The sequence below is a fragment of the Lethenteron reissneri genome, chromosome 6 (genome assembly GCF_015708825.2).
Source record: "Lethenteron reissneri isolate LAM-NWPU_2019-01 chromosome 6, ASM1570882v1, whole genome shotgun sequence".
In the NCBI taxonomy this organism is placed as follows: domain Eukaryota; kingdom Metazoa; phylum Chordata; class Hyperoartia; order Petromyzontiformes; family Petromyzontidae; genus Lethenteron; species Lethenteron reissneri.
The window spans coordinates 2,446,508-2,458,791 of NC_083784.1; the positions used below are offsets into that span (position 1 = coordinate 2,446,508).

The 12,284-nt window shown below is 45.4% G+C and overlaps 2 protein-coding genes across 2 annotated transcripts in view; one reads left to right on the forward strand and one right to left on the reverse strand.

Moving 5' to 3' along the window:
• The first annotated feature begins 1,894 nt into the window (after positions 1-1,894).
• CMSS1 (cms1 ribosomal small subunit homolog) overlaps positions 1,895-12,284 on the forward strand; it is a 170,452-nt gene continuing 160,062 nt past the window's right edge. The window contains 1 exon segment of the mRNA XM_061569982.1: positions 1,895-2,082. Coding sequence (XP_061425966.1) covers positions 2,022-2,082 — 61 coding nt within the window. The 5' untranslated portion in view covers positions 1,895-2,021.
• Positions 7,119-12,284, reverse strand: part of LOC133353599 (filamin-A-interacting protein 1-like) — a 128,495-nt gene continuing 123,329 nt past the window's right edge. Inside the window, 2 exon segments of the mRNA XM_061569968.1 lie at positions 7,119-9,077; positions 10,822-11,067. Coding sequence (XP_061425952.1) covers positions 10,867-11,067 — 201 coding nt within the window. The 3' untranslated portion in view covers positions 7,119-9,077; positions 10,822-10,866.

Sequence of the window (12,284 nt, forward strand, 5' to 3'; positions counted from 1 at the left end):
ACTCATTTCAATATCCCATCTCGGGAGACAAGACCGTAATAGCGTTTCAAGTTTTCGTCTGTGCTGCGTCATCATTTCTTAATAGGGGAACGGGTGGACAGGGGAGAAAGGCAATTTTTGTATGCGAGGATTAATGCATTTTCAGGAATGGAAATTGCATTTGGCCAAAGTGCCAGTGTCCCGTCGACCATATATTTTGCGCTTTCTGAAGGCTGTCTAAACATTATAATAACTCTCAGAAAATAATCCATAACGCCGCGCTAAATTACAAACTTAATCGGTGACGTTTTGGACAACGGACCTGCGTCACAGCAGATCTCTACCACAATTAAGGGAATATCTCTGCTATGAAGAAAGGCCATTACCAAAAAAGTCGCCTGTTATATACTTTGCCTTTTAGGGCAATGTGTGATTGACAACTGTTGGTTTTTTTTATTTATCCTTGTGCATCACTGCCTACTTATATATCCGTTACGAGATCATACAGAGCGTTATCACTTTGAGCTACTTTAATTGACAATACAACGCATGCCATTTTTTGTTAATCTATATACACACAATGCATCTGTTTATAGTGTAAACAATGACTGAAGCACACAAAACCACCGCTACAATGACACGTTTTAAACCAGCACAGCTGGTTGTATGTGAAGTCTTCTATTTATAAAGTACAGTACTATTAAGAATATTTATTAATAATGTATCTTGTTACACAACCTGGAAAAGCTACGTTTTCCTTTGAAATGTTGAATCGAATTATCTGCTATGCCCTCCGACAATTAGCTACATTTGATGGCCACGTTTTTAGTCTTTTCCACGAAACTACCCCAATTTGGCATCATGAAAACGGGACGAAACATCCTTTCGGATCTCTCACAGTGCAGTACAATCACCTCGTGTCAGACAACAGCCCACGGAAGTTGATATCACGGATATCCCATTAGAGGGGATATCACAGATATGGGGCCGTCCATAAATGACGTCACGCACCTATGGGGGGGGGTCAAACATTCGTGACGATGTGTGACGATGGGAGGGGGGGGAGTGAGAAATGTGACGTCACATCAAAATGTGCACTTTAAATATAGACAAAACGTTCTACTTAATTAAAGACTTTTTAATAAATGTTTTCTCCTACAACATCAAAGTGCAGCCCCACATTAAATACGCACTACAATGACAATAGTTTAAAGCGATTTGAAGCATGTTTTATTTTCAAAATGGAAATATGGTTGGGGGGGGGGCAGAGCTTTGTGACGTTATATTTGAGGGGGGGGGGCAGAGCTTTGTGACGTTATATTTGAGGGGGGGAGGGGGCAGAGCTTTGTGACGTCATATTTGAGGGGGGTAAAAAATCGTAGAGATGGAGCGGTGCGTGTGGAGATGGAGCGATTTTTGTCGAGATGGAGCGATGACCGCGGTTCGTGTGCAGGGAACCATCGATCGCTGCATCTCTTTCGCTGTCACATTGCAACAAAGAGCGTCTTGTGAAGGAGCATCCTCATCATCACCATCCAGCTGTGGCTAGACCATGGCTGACCACATCGTGACACACGTGACAAAAAGTCGCGGTGCAATAAGTAGATTGTTGTTACTCCTTGGCTCTTTCAGGAAAATGAACGTAAGTATAAAATAAATTAAATCACGACGTTTTCGGGCGCAACACAAGCGTCCGTCATCAGGTGGGACACTTAAATTAATTCTAGATTTGAAGCTTTCGTGACTGCAAGGATTCATACTCTTTGGTTTATTCGGTAAAGAACCAAAGGGTATGGATCCCTGCAGTCACGAAAACTTCAAATCAAGATTAGATTGTTGTTATTCACTTCGTGGCTTATGCGAGCTGGGAAATGCGCTGCGTTTTTCCCTCCCGCCTCTCACCCCCCACCACCATCACCACCACCACGACGACTTCGTGCCACTCTCTTCGCGGCCGCCTGCCGCAACATCCACACGGGGGCTCCCACCACCCACACACCACTACCACACACACATCACACACCACCACCAGCAACTCCTTCATGGCTGACGACCTGGGACAAGACTGGTGGCTGCAGGAGAGCGTCGCGGAGCAGCGGTCAGGTAAGGACAGCCGCCTCGCGAGCTTAGCACGTGGTCACCCCCCCACGCTGCCCCCACGTGTTCCCACGCTGCCCCCACGTGTCCCCACGCTGCCCCCCCCTCGCTGCCCCCACGTGTCCCCTCGCTGCCCCCCCCCACGCTGCCCCCCCCCCCCACGCTGCCCCCACGTGTTCCCTTGCCCCCCCCCCACGCTGCCCCCCCCCCCTCCACGCTGCCCCTTCGCGCCTCGAGGTGCAGTTAAGGCAGCGTACTCCTCCTCCTCCCCCCCCACGTGTATGGCGCGCCCCACACACCACCACCACCACGGGTTGTGGTCGTCGTCTTCGTGCGCAATGTCCACCACCTCTGCCGGGGTGGAGCTGAGAGCGAGCGGCGTGAATGTAAAAGTCGTCGACGGCCACGCGGTTGTTACTTAGAACGCACGTGGTACAGTGCGCTGTACTGTACACGCACGCACGTGTTCACAGCGAGGAGTGGGGGGGTGGGGAGGTAAAATCGGCAATTTGAGTTTCCTCTTCTCGATGGCTTCTCGAGTTCTTCGTTTATTTTTGTGCTTCGGGGTCGAGTGTGGAACGTCCACGGCCCCTCTCACGCCATCATCATCCTCATCATCGTCTCGTCTCCCTGTCTCTCTCCATGTCGGTTGTGAATGTTCGTGGTGGACTTGCAAGTCGTTGTTATATCCACGCGTGGCCGCCGGGTGGCGATGCGAGACCTCTGATCGAGCGAACTGCTACAACAATCGATATCAATCGATGTCAAAGGCAGAGATCCCCGCCGATGTTTGGTACATAACAAGACAAAGATCCCCCGTGTAGCCTTCACAGACTGATGGGGCAAGTGCTGTTAGCGAGCAGCACCACACGAGGGGGTGGGGGGCTAGCACCACGCCCGACCGCCTTTGTCTCCCCAGTGGCGATGTTGACACACCGCACCAGGTACTCATTTGAGGCCGAGTCGACCTAGGGGAGGCCCGGGACCGGTTCAGACAATCGTCACTGGTGTTGGCCGTGAATCGAACCGCCGCACCACCGCTCCCTAATCGACAATACTTTATAGATACAATGTGTCATCTTCGACGTTTCGGGCAAGCGGACCTCAATAGCCCAAAACGTGGTCGATGTTACATACAGCAGTGTAATTGACGAGCTTGTGGAGTGGTTTTGTTAATTGTCCTTGCAGCACCACCTCTAAATAATTAGTTTAATGCTGGTAATTATTAATAAGAAAGTTTTTTTTTGGGTTAGATTGCGTTAATTATGAATGTGTCGCAACCCTCCACCACCCGACACTGTCAATCAGTAAAACACAATCCTGCGGAGGGAGCTGGTAGGAACGTTGGGTTGCTCGGTCAATGGCCAGGGTCAACGGCGGCGTGGTGTATTCCGCAAATATGCCCGACTGTGAGGGCGGGCACAAGCCGGCGTGAGTAGGTTAAACGTTGAGTTTTATAAGGGCACCACGGGGTGACCAGCCCCTCTCCACCCAGCCCTACCCCTCCCACCCAGCCCACCCCTCCCACTCCCCCACCCAACCCACCCCTCCCACTCCCCACCCAGCCCCTCCCCACCCTCCCCACCCTCCCCCTCCCCACCCTCCCCACCCAGCCCCTCCCCACCCTCCCCACCCAGCCCCTCCCCACCCCATCCTCCCCACCCAGCCCCTCCCCACCCAGCCCCACCCCTCCCATTTTTGGATGCAGGACGGACGGACGGACACAATAATCCCCTGTTGGCTGGTGTAACCAGGAGGTTCCTACCAGTAACAATGTGTCGCGTTGACAAAAGACAAATAGTTCACTACTTTAGCCCACCAGTGTGTTGAAGAGTGAATCTACAACATTGACAATTTCGAGTCCGACGTTTCGCTGAACATTACATCCGGCCTCTTCGGGCAATTTACTAGAATAGTGAAGCCATCCACCTGCTTCCGGTCTTAAATAGGGCAGGATGACGTCCTCAACAACAAGGACATTCAATTGATTTTGATAACGTTGAAGTGTTATGCAGAACTAATTATTACCGGCCAAGATTAACTAGTTAGAGAATCAATTTAAATTGAGAAAAATTCAAATCATTTCAATCGTTGTGATAGCTGTCGACTCAGCGCAGCCGTATTATTAAGTAAAACACAACACATTGCAATTATTTACAGGTGCGTCACATGCTAAGTGGCTGATTACTGATCTATTACATAATTGCATTCACCTCTGCCTCTTATCTCGAATCCTGATGGGGTTCAACAACGAAGACGTCATCTTGCACTCTTTAAGACCGGGAGCACGTGGATGGCTTCTCTATTCTAGCAAATCGCCCGAAGATACTGGATGTAATGTTGAGCGAAACGTCGTATTCAAATTGTAAATGTTGTGGATCCACTCTTCAACACACCGTGCTAAAGTAGTGAACTATTTGTCTTTTGTCAACGTGACACATTTTTTACTGATTGCCCGTGTCGGGTGGTGGAGGGTTGCGACATATTTATAAATAACGCGATCTAACCCAACAACCTTTATGATGAATAATGTTGGTCGCGAAAGCCTACGTGTTAAACTGCTGGTAATTAGTTCATCAGCAATTTCATCATCATGAGTGGTGGTTGTGGGTACTGGTTCATTGGTAGTTCCTTACTCGGACACCATTTTGCCATCCTTACCTTTCAAATTATTAACTCCTGAGATGACCGAAGAGATGGAGGCCCAGACAGATGTAGCGAGATGAGAGATATACAGGCGAGAGATAGAGCTGTAACATATGATGAGAAGAGACATTTTGAACAGAAATATTGTGAAATTAGATGAGAGAGCTGCATACAAGGTAAACAGCAGATATATTAATGAGTATAATGTTAATTCGATGTCTATGTTTATTAGGATCTGAATTCAAGCTGATATTTGGTGCTTCTCTATTTCTTTCCATCAATCCAGGTCCTCTTGAGCAGCTTGGGTCCTATGTTTTTGCTTAGCTTGCTTATGCCTGGCACCACGGACTATTAGAATCAGACTTTTAGTCATCAGCGTCACCTATATTAGCATCTGCAGCAATGTCATCATCGGCTGTTTCATCAGCAATATTAGCATCACCGTTGCATTTTCAGCAAGCATATCACAGTACATCCGCCTTTGTGCCATCATCAGTTATATGATCAGCAATTTTAGATGCTCTTTATCACTAGGTTTTTATTTTATCTACTAAATAATAATTGGCCATTTCATCATTAAAACATCAGCAGCAGCCATTCAATTGTCATCTTTATAATTTCCAGTTCTAAATAATCAGCCATTCACCCTCACCATCAGCCATATTATCAGCCATTATCTATGATTTGTATGACTGCGTTTTTATTTCATCATCAGCCATGTCATCATCATGATCATAGATATTGTCCGTGCCTTTTTTAACTGGGTTTTCATTGCATAAGATATGCTGGATAAAGAGAGACTTTCTCTTGCCATTGCTACCCCTCAGTCATATAATGCTCCAATCCATCTCACTTCTGTACATGAACAGTGGCCAAGGTTGGAGTACACTCATCACATCTGGGGTGGAGTTTCACGCTGTCACTGGAGTGCGTCATAGAATCCAACATAAAAGCAGTTTGGTTGAGTGATGATCCATTGCTCAGTTATTCATTCCAGTCACTCTCTTACAATCATTCTGTCCATCCTTGTCACAATTGCTGTCATGAATGTTACACCTTCATACCCAAGCCAATGTCAACGACTCATTCAAGTAGATTGACTTTTAAATCACATCCCCATTCTGTGTTCAAGCTCAATATTTGCAGGACACATCATTTGTCATCTTCTTTCAGTTTTCAGTTTCATTTATTTGGTATAGCCCTGTGAGCCATTCGGCTCTTGAATCGGGTGTACTGCTCCACCTTGGAACTGCCTCCTTTGATCCGTTTTGCCAGGCTCCCGTTACCTTGCTCTACTCCAGTAATATATTCGTACGTGTAAAAGTAAAATGAGGTATTAGTTGCTGCCTTTTTTGCATTATTGGACTTTGTGCTCGTGCTCAGTGGGTGCAGTTAAAAATAACAAGTAAATAACTACAATCTAAGTGGAACAAAACTAACATACTTTCTGTATTTTTCGTGACCAGAACTCAATCTCATTGCTCCACTATCCAACAGTGGGATTTCATGGCTGATAACGAGTGGGGTGATTTGTCTTCAAACTGAAAAGCAGTACACGGGGAAAAAAACTTGTATTTACCAGTAAAGACATTCAAACAATAATAATAATTTATGCTAATAGGGTTTTCACTTTTCTGGCAATAAAACTGGTGTTGAGATGTTAAAACACCAAACTGAAATTTTTGCAAGGAATCATGTCTGCATTAACCACAGATACTTGTGGTGAAAATACAAACAAAAACTATGTTCTGACAGTATATGCATTGTCTTTGAAACTGATTGGTCCACACCAGAGACAGCTTTCTTTTGAGCCTAGTCTCAAACGGTGTTAGACCAGAGGACGCCAAAAGGTGAACAGCACAAAGACAATGCCACTATCAGGTCATTTATAGCTTGGGGTGAGCAGCTACAATATGGGACTATTAGCAATATTTGCTACCACAGCAAAACTCCAATTAACCTGGATAAACTAATGAATATGGTGAAGATGTTCTTGTCCATGCTGATATGATGGACAGATTACCTGCGAACAAATCATCTGGAATGTGTCCTTTATCATCAGGTATCGGAAGATAAGCAGGGGTTGATCCTGGCTCGTGCTTAGATGGGTGACTGCCATGGGTTATGTTGTGGACAGCAGACGGTGATGCAGTATTATCCATGTTGTTGTACTTCTGTGCCCCCACATCTATGCTTACTTGCCTTCACCCACGAGCTATGACCAGCATGACCTTGCAGCATGGCCGTATCACATCCATAACCCGCACAACATGGTGAGGAGGCTGTCATCCAGCAGCGGATTGACAAGGGGTTGGACATGTACGTAATGCAACACCAGCAGCGTGCATCTAAAAGCGTCGACTGTCGCGTACAAAGATAACGCAGTACACTTAAAACAGAAAAATGGGGAAAAACTTTATTGCACCGTAAGTGATGAGCAATGTGTACATGTTGGTCTTGTAGGATTACAACGTTTAACCAAATGGATATTGCGCGGTAACGGTTTTAACATCGCTAAATTATTGTCTGCGTGAAAAGCAAATAGATTCGAGTGTTGTTGAGAGGGCAGGAAAAAAAATCATCGTTCTGTTCCCCTTCTTGCCTTTCTAGCAGTAGGGATTGCCTTCCTCACTTGCATGGGCCGTAGTGGCTGTTCTGCCTCCCGTAAAAGCCTGTTCATCACCCCTGTGACACACCAGTAGGTGATCAGTGATAGACATATTAGTACAGACACAGTGCTCCCATCGCTAGACGATCCGCTAACCCCTGCCGCCGAGCAACTGCGTTACAGGTGTGCACGGCCGCACTTGGCTACACCCTCCGATGCTTGAATATTTACACCATAAATTAATCCAGGAGCCTCCCCCCACAGATGCAGAGAGGACATAGTTCTCTGATGTGTTTTCTGGTTGTAGGCCGGTATATTGTTCGACACGATGTCCGACGATTCACTCCACGTGTTAGGAGCTTTTGAATTCAGTTCCAGACGTGGAGTGAAACGTTGGACGTCACATCGAACAGCTCGCGGTACAACCCCAAAAACAAGTAAGAGAACTACACAGCACAACCGCGAAAAAAAACAACGCAGTACAGATAGGACGTCCTTTACATACAGAGGGATTGACAATTCGTGTTTTAAAAGCTAAAAAAAGGTCAATGCATAGCACCATAAGAAGGTAAGGCAGCCAATGCATGTGTGTGCATATAGCAATCAGGTGCTGTATATTTACGGTATATAACTTATTAATTCTACAAAAGGGGGGGGGGGCATCTGTAATTTCAGCAGTGCATTGTCCCTGAATATTTTGGCTGTGACAGCATTCTGGGAATTGGCACCGGGAGCTCTTCTCAGTACAAATCACATGGTGGCAGATACTCTACCCAATTTTAGAGCCTCTGAGCCAACGTGCCAAGAGACCAAGTCAGTTTCTCAGGAAATAAGTGAATTTTACAGCGGGAAGGAATGAAAATGACTCTGTTTTCCTGTTGCTCTGACAATGCGGTCCAACGTGTACGGATGCGTTTGACGGGTTAAGAATTGATTTTAAAACGCGTACGTTTCAGTGGTAGAAGTGTAACCGTCGTGGGGAAAGTTTTGGGAGTTTATTTATTTACAAGAACACTTGACAATCCCCACCGGCAGCAGAATACCTGCAATGTGTAAAGGAAGTTTTATTTTTGTTGATAAAATTCAAACAAGCAAAACACGGTGCTCAATGCAGGGCTTGCAAATAGTGATCTGATTATGTTTTTGTTGTTGTTACAATTGTCTGGTCTTTTATTTTCGGAATATTGTGTAACGCAAATTCGGCACAGGACATAAAATACACGTTTTTGTTCAATGAACACAGCACAGCAAATTCAGTGTGTACATAAAGCTCCCTGCACTTTTACAAAAAAAACGAAACTTTTTGCTGCAGCCAAGATAAAACAAACCTAGTTGTTGCTTGGTACAATATTATAACACATTGTTCCAAAGGAGAGAAAAAAAATGATGAAGAATGAAAAACAACAGTACTTCCAATGTCACGCTGCATTAGGATCTGCAGGCTTTGGTGCGACGTTATTTGATTGAGTTAGCCAGGTCTGGCCGTAAGCCACACGAGAAGGAAATGTTGTAACATAATTACGGACCGCCGTCTCCTGGGCCACACATTCACGATTTTTTTTTATTTTACATGAAAAATAATAATAATAAAAAAGAAAACAGCAGGATTTGGTCACTCCATCCGCCCCCCGCAGCCCCAGCAGCTGTTCTGACGGTCGTCTGGAGAACGTTGCGTGTGAACGTTACTCCAGTGGTGTTTGATTTTCCTCTTGCCGTTTTCACCATAGGCACCCCCGCTGTCTTCAAACTATCGGCAGAGAAAATAGAGAGAAAATATTTTTTAACGCACACAAGCCGTTGTCATTTATTACGTTTTGAACCTCTCCTTATTGGGGAGTTGTGGTGCGAGGGTGCTCTTGTGTGCGTGGTGTCGATGGCCTTGTGCAGGGCTTAATTGCTCGTGGAATATTTTCCAGGGGGAAGGGACGTGGCGAGGGAGGGCAGATGAATATTTTCTTGAGCTCAGCCCGAGTTGGCTCCAACTGGAACCCTGGAATTGTGTTTTCGAGGAATTCCGTAACAATGGCGGTGATGTACAAGAACATGTAACAAAAAGTCGGGCACATTTGTCAACAACACTGCCCTGAAGGGGGAAAACTATAGTGTACGAGGATAAAAAAAAACACGCGAGCTCTTGTTAACAACCTGATGATGTTGGATGTAACCTCCAGCGAAATGTCATGTATAAAATCGTAAAAAATGTTGCTTGTTTTCAGCATTCCGATTTTGCTAATAAACCAAATCGATATGTATATTTGCCCACGTGTCAACCTGAGTTGTGTGGTGGGGTTATACTTAGCAATTGGCATTTTACCTACATGGTCAAACCAAAAATAAGCCAATTGTAAATCATAGTATAACACATTACGTTTCTGGTAAATGTCCTTCATAGCAGAGAGATAAAGGCCAGAAAGATTGAGTTGGCAACAACTATTAATCACTCAACATTGATGAATGGTTTATTTTGTTTTTTTTTGTTACTCAAACGAATTCAGCCTTCTCCCACGATGACGTTCACGTACCTAATCCCTTTGGCTCTGAGGAGCCAAGCAGGTTTTGGCCTGCCCCGTATTTGGATGGCGGGATCACCAGAGAAAAGCTTTATTGGTCCAGAATGAGATGCTGAAGTAATAAGCACTCCCTACGCTTTGCCAATGCTCAATGAGCCAGATGTTACAACGAGATCTCGTCTGCTGGGAGGACATAAACGTTCCCAAGGTATCGTTTGAATGAGGATGGGTCTTGCAGTGTCCTGGCTTAAATCCCACTCTCACTCAACAAAATATCTGGCCATCACGCGTGTAATTTGTTACACTGATGCGCAAAAGCAGGTTTATTGTAAGCTGCACAAACCTCATTTGTTTTGTACATAGCAGTAAGCATGTTAGAATCAAACTAACGTCTGTAGTGAATACATGGTTGATTGCTGAATTCCAAAAGATAGCTCGTAGTTTATTTTAAATTCCACGTGAGTTTTGAACTGTCTTTTTTTAAAGCACAGTACTATATATGATATAGTACTATGACACACAAGCACACATCATTACCATACTTTATTATTAAACATCGCCATGAAATAAAAGTTTCTCCTCCATCTACTCTCAGCAGGCAGCTTGTGTATGTTCGTGCCAAAGCGTGGTCTGTTTTTTTTTCCCAAGCAGAGTAGTTTTATTTTTCGATTTAAAGCTTTCGTGACTGCAGGGATTCATCTTCTTGGTTCTTTCGGTAAAGTCACGTAGAAGGGAAGTAATAAAATAATAAAAATAAAACAATAAAATAATTCTCATGACGTGTCGGCCACAACGCAAGCAGCCGTCCTCAGGTGAAGACCAGGTCTGTCGGGGAGACAGCGTCGTGAGAATTATTTTATTATGTTTTATTTTTATTATTTTATTACTTCCCTTCTACGTGACTTTACCGAAAGAACCAAGAAGACAGAGTAGTTTTAGTTTTTTTTTTTGTCGGGGGGGGGGGGGGTGCTTTGTTTTTACCATTATCCCCGCCTTCAGCAAGCGGCATCGACGGTGGCCCCCTCGCTAGTTTTTGCCGGCAGAGCCGGCGAGGCCGCCATAGACATTCGGCTTCTTGAGCTCGATGCGCACGGGCTGCCCGGCCTCCAGGCGCCCGCCCGCCGAGGACCCCGCCGGCACCGAGCCGGCCGCGATGCTCTTTCCCGCTCGGACGCTGCGCGGCACGGGGATGCGCGTGGAGACGCCGGGCCTATGCGCCTGAGAGTCCTGCATGAGATGGGAGCGGAAGGGGCGGTTAGGGACGTTGCACTTAACACGTTTAAGGTACAAAGAGGAAAGAAAAAGGTGAAGGTGCAGCCCCACGACTGTTGTTGTCGCTGCCCTGCGCCAACCAGCGCGACGAGGTCGACTCGAATGAACCACGACCCACGCGGCATGGGAATCTCATCATCCAGCAGGACGGGCTGTAAATGTAACGGTGCATCCCTGTGATTGCATCCTCACCACTGCTGGAATAAGACATTTCACTAGACGGTGCTCTGGAGGGTATTTGGCCTATTCTTCCACACAGGCCAGATGTCTCGCAATTGGCGAGATATCTGTGTCACTTTAGATGCCTTTCATCGTAAGAAAAGTAATCATTCACAGCCCCTTGTCTATCCGCTGCTGGGTGAAGGCCTTCCCAGACCGCGTTGAATTATGTGGCACCCATTCTAGGTGGGTTATAAGTACGAATATAATGTTTGGTATTTCTGAAATTACATGACACGCCCCGCATCGGTAATTTGCCACTTTACTTAATGGAGTATTTTATATGTAAATTAGTATTTATGAGTATGCGTATTACAATTATGTTGCACACATGCTGAATATTTTATGTGCTGACCTATATGTAAAAAAAACATCAAACTTTAACCGTGCCTTTGGGACCACGTTATAAACTACTGCATCTTATTTACACATCCCGGAATTTCTATATTTTAATGAATCCTGGAAGAGTGAGCGGGAAATGAATTGCGCTATAAACCGTGTGACCTGAGTTTGATTGCCAGCCACGGCTCATGTCAATGGCAAGTAATGTCTGAGCCAACCCTGGCCATCAACCCACATTGACCCCGTGTGGTGAAGTATAACCTACATGGCATCCAGCAGTACATTTACAAGGAGGCAATAAATACTTATTATGAAAGCTGTACCAAATTTACTGGGCACATCTGATTGCGTGTGCTAAATAGACCGATGCCAGAAGTCACAGAAAAGTTTATCTGAGCTACAGAACATTTTTTTTTCCAATTCTGGTAATGCATGCAACATGCAGCGTGCGCTCATAAAACATTATGCACTCTGTTTTTTTTTTTACATAAAGATCTGCAACTAGTTAAAAATACCGTACTGGAGAATGTGATATATCGATGTACCAGAAAAGACTGCTGTGCTAGCTTTGTCTGGATATTCAGTAGAAATACCTCAGGCTCGGAGCCAAA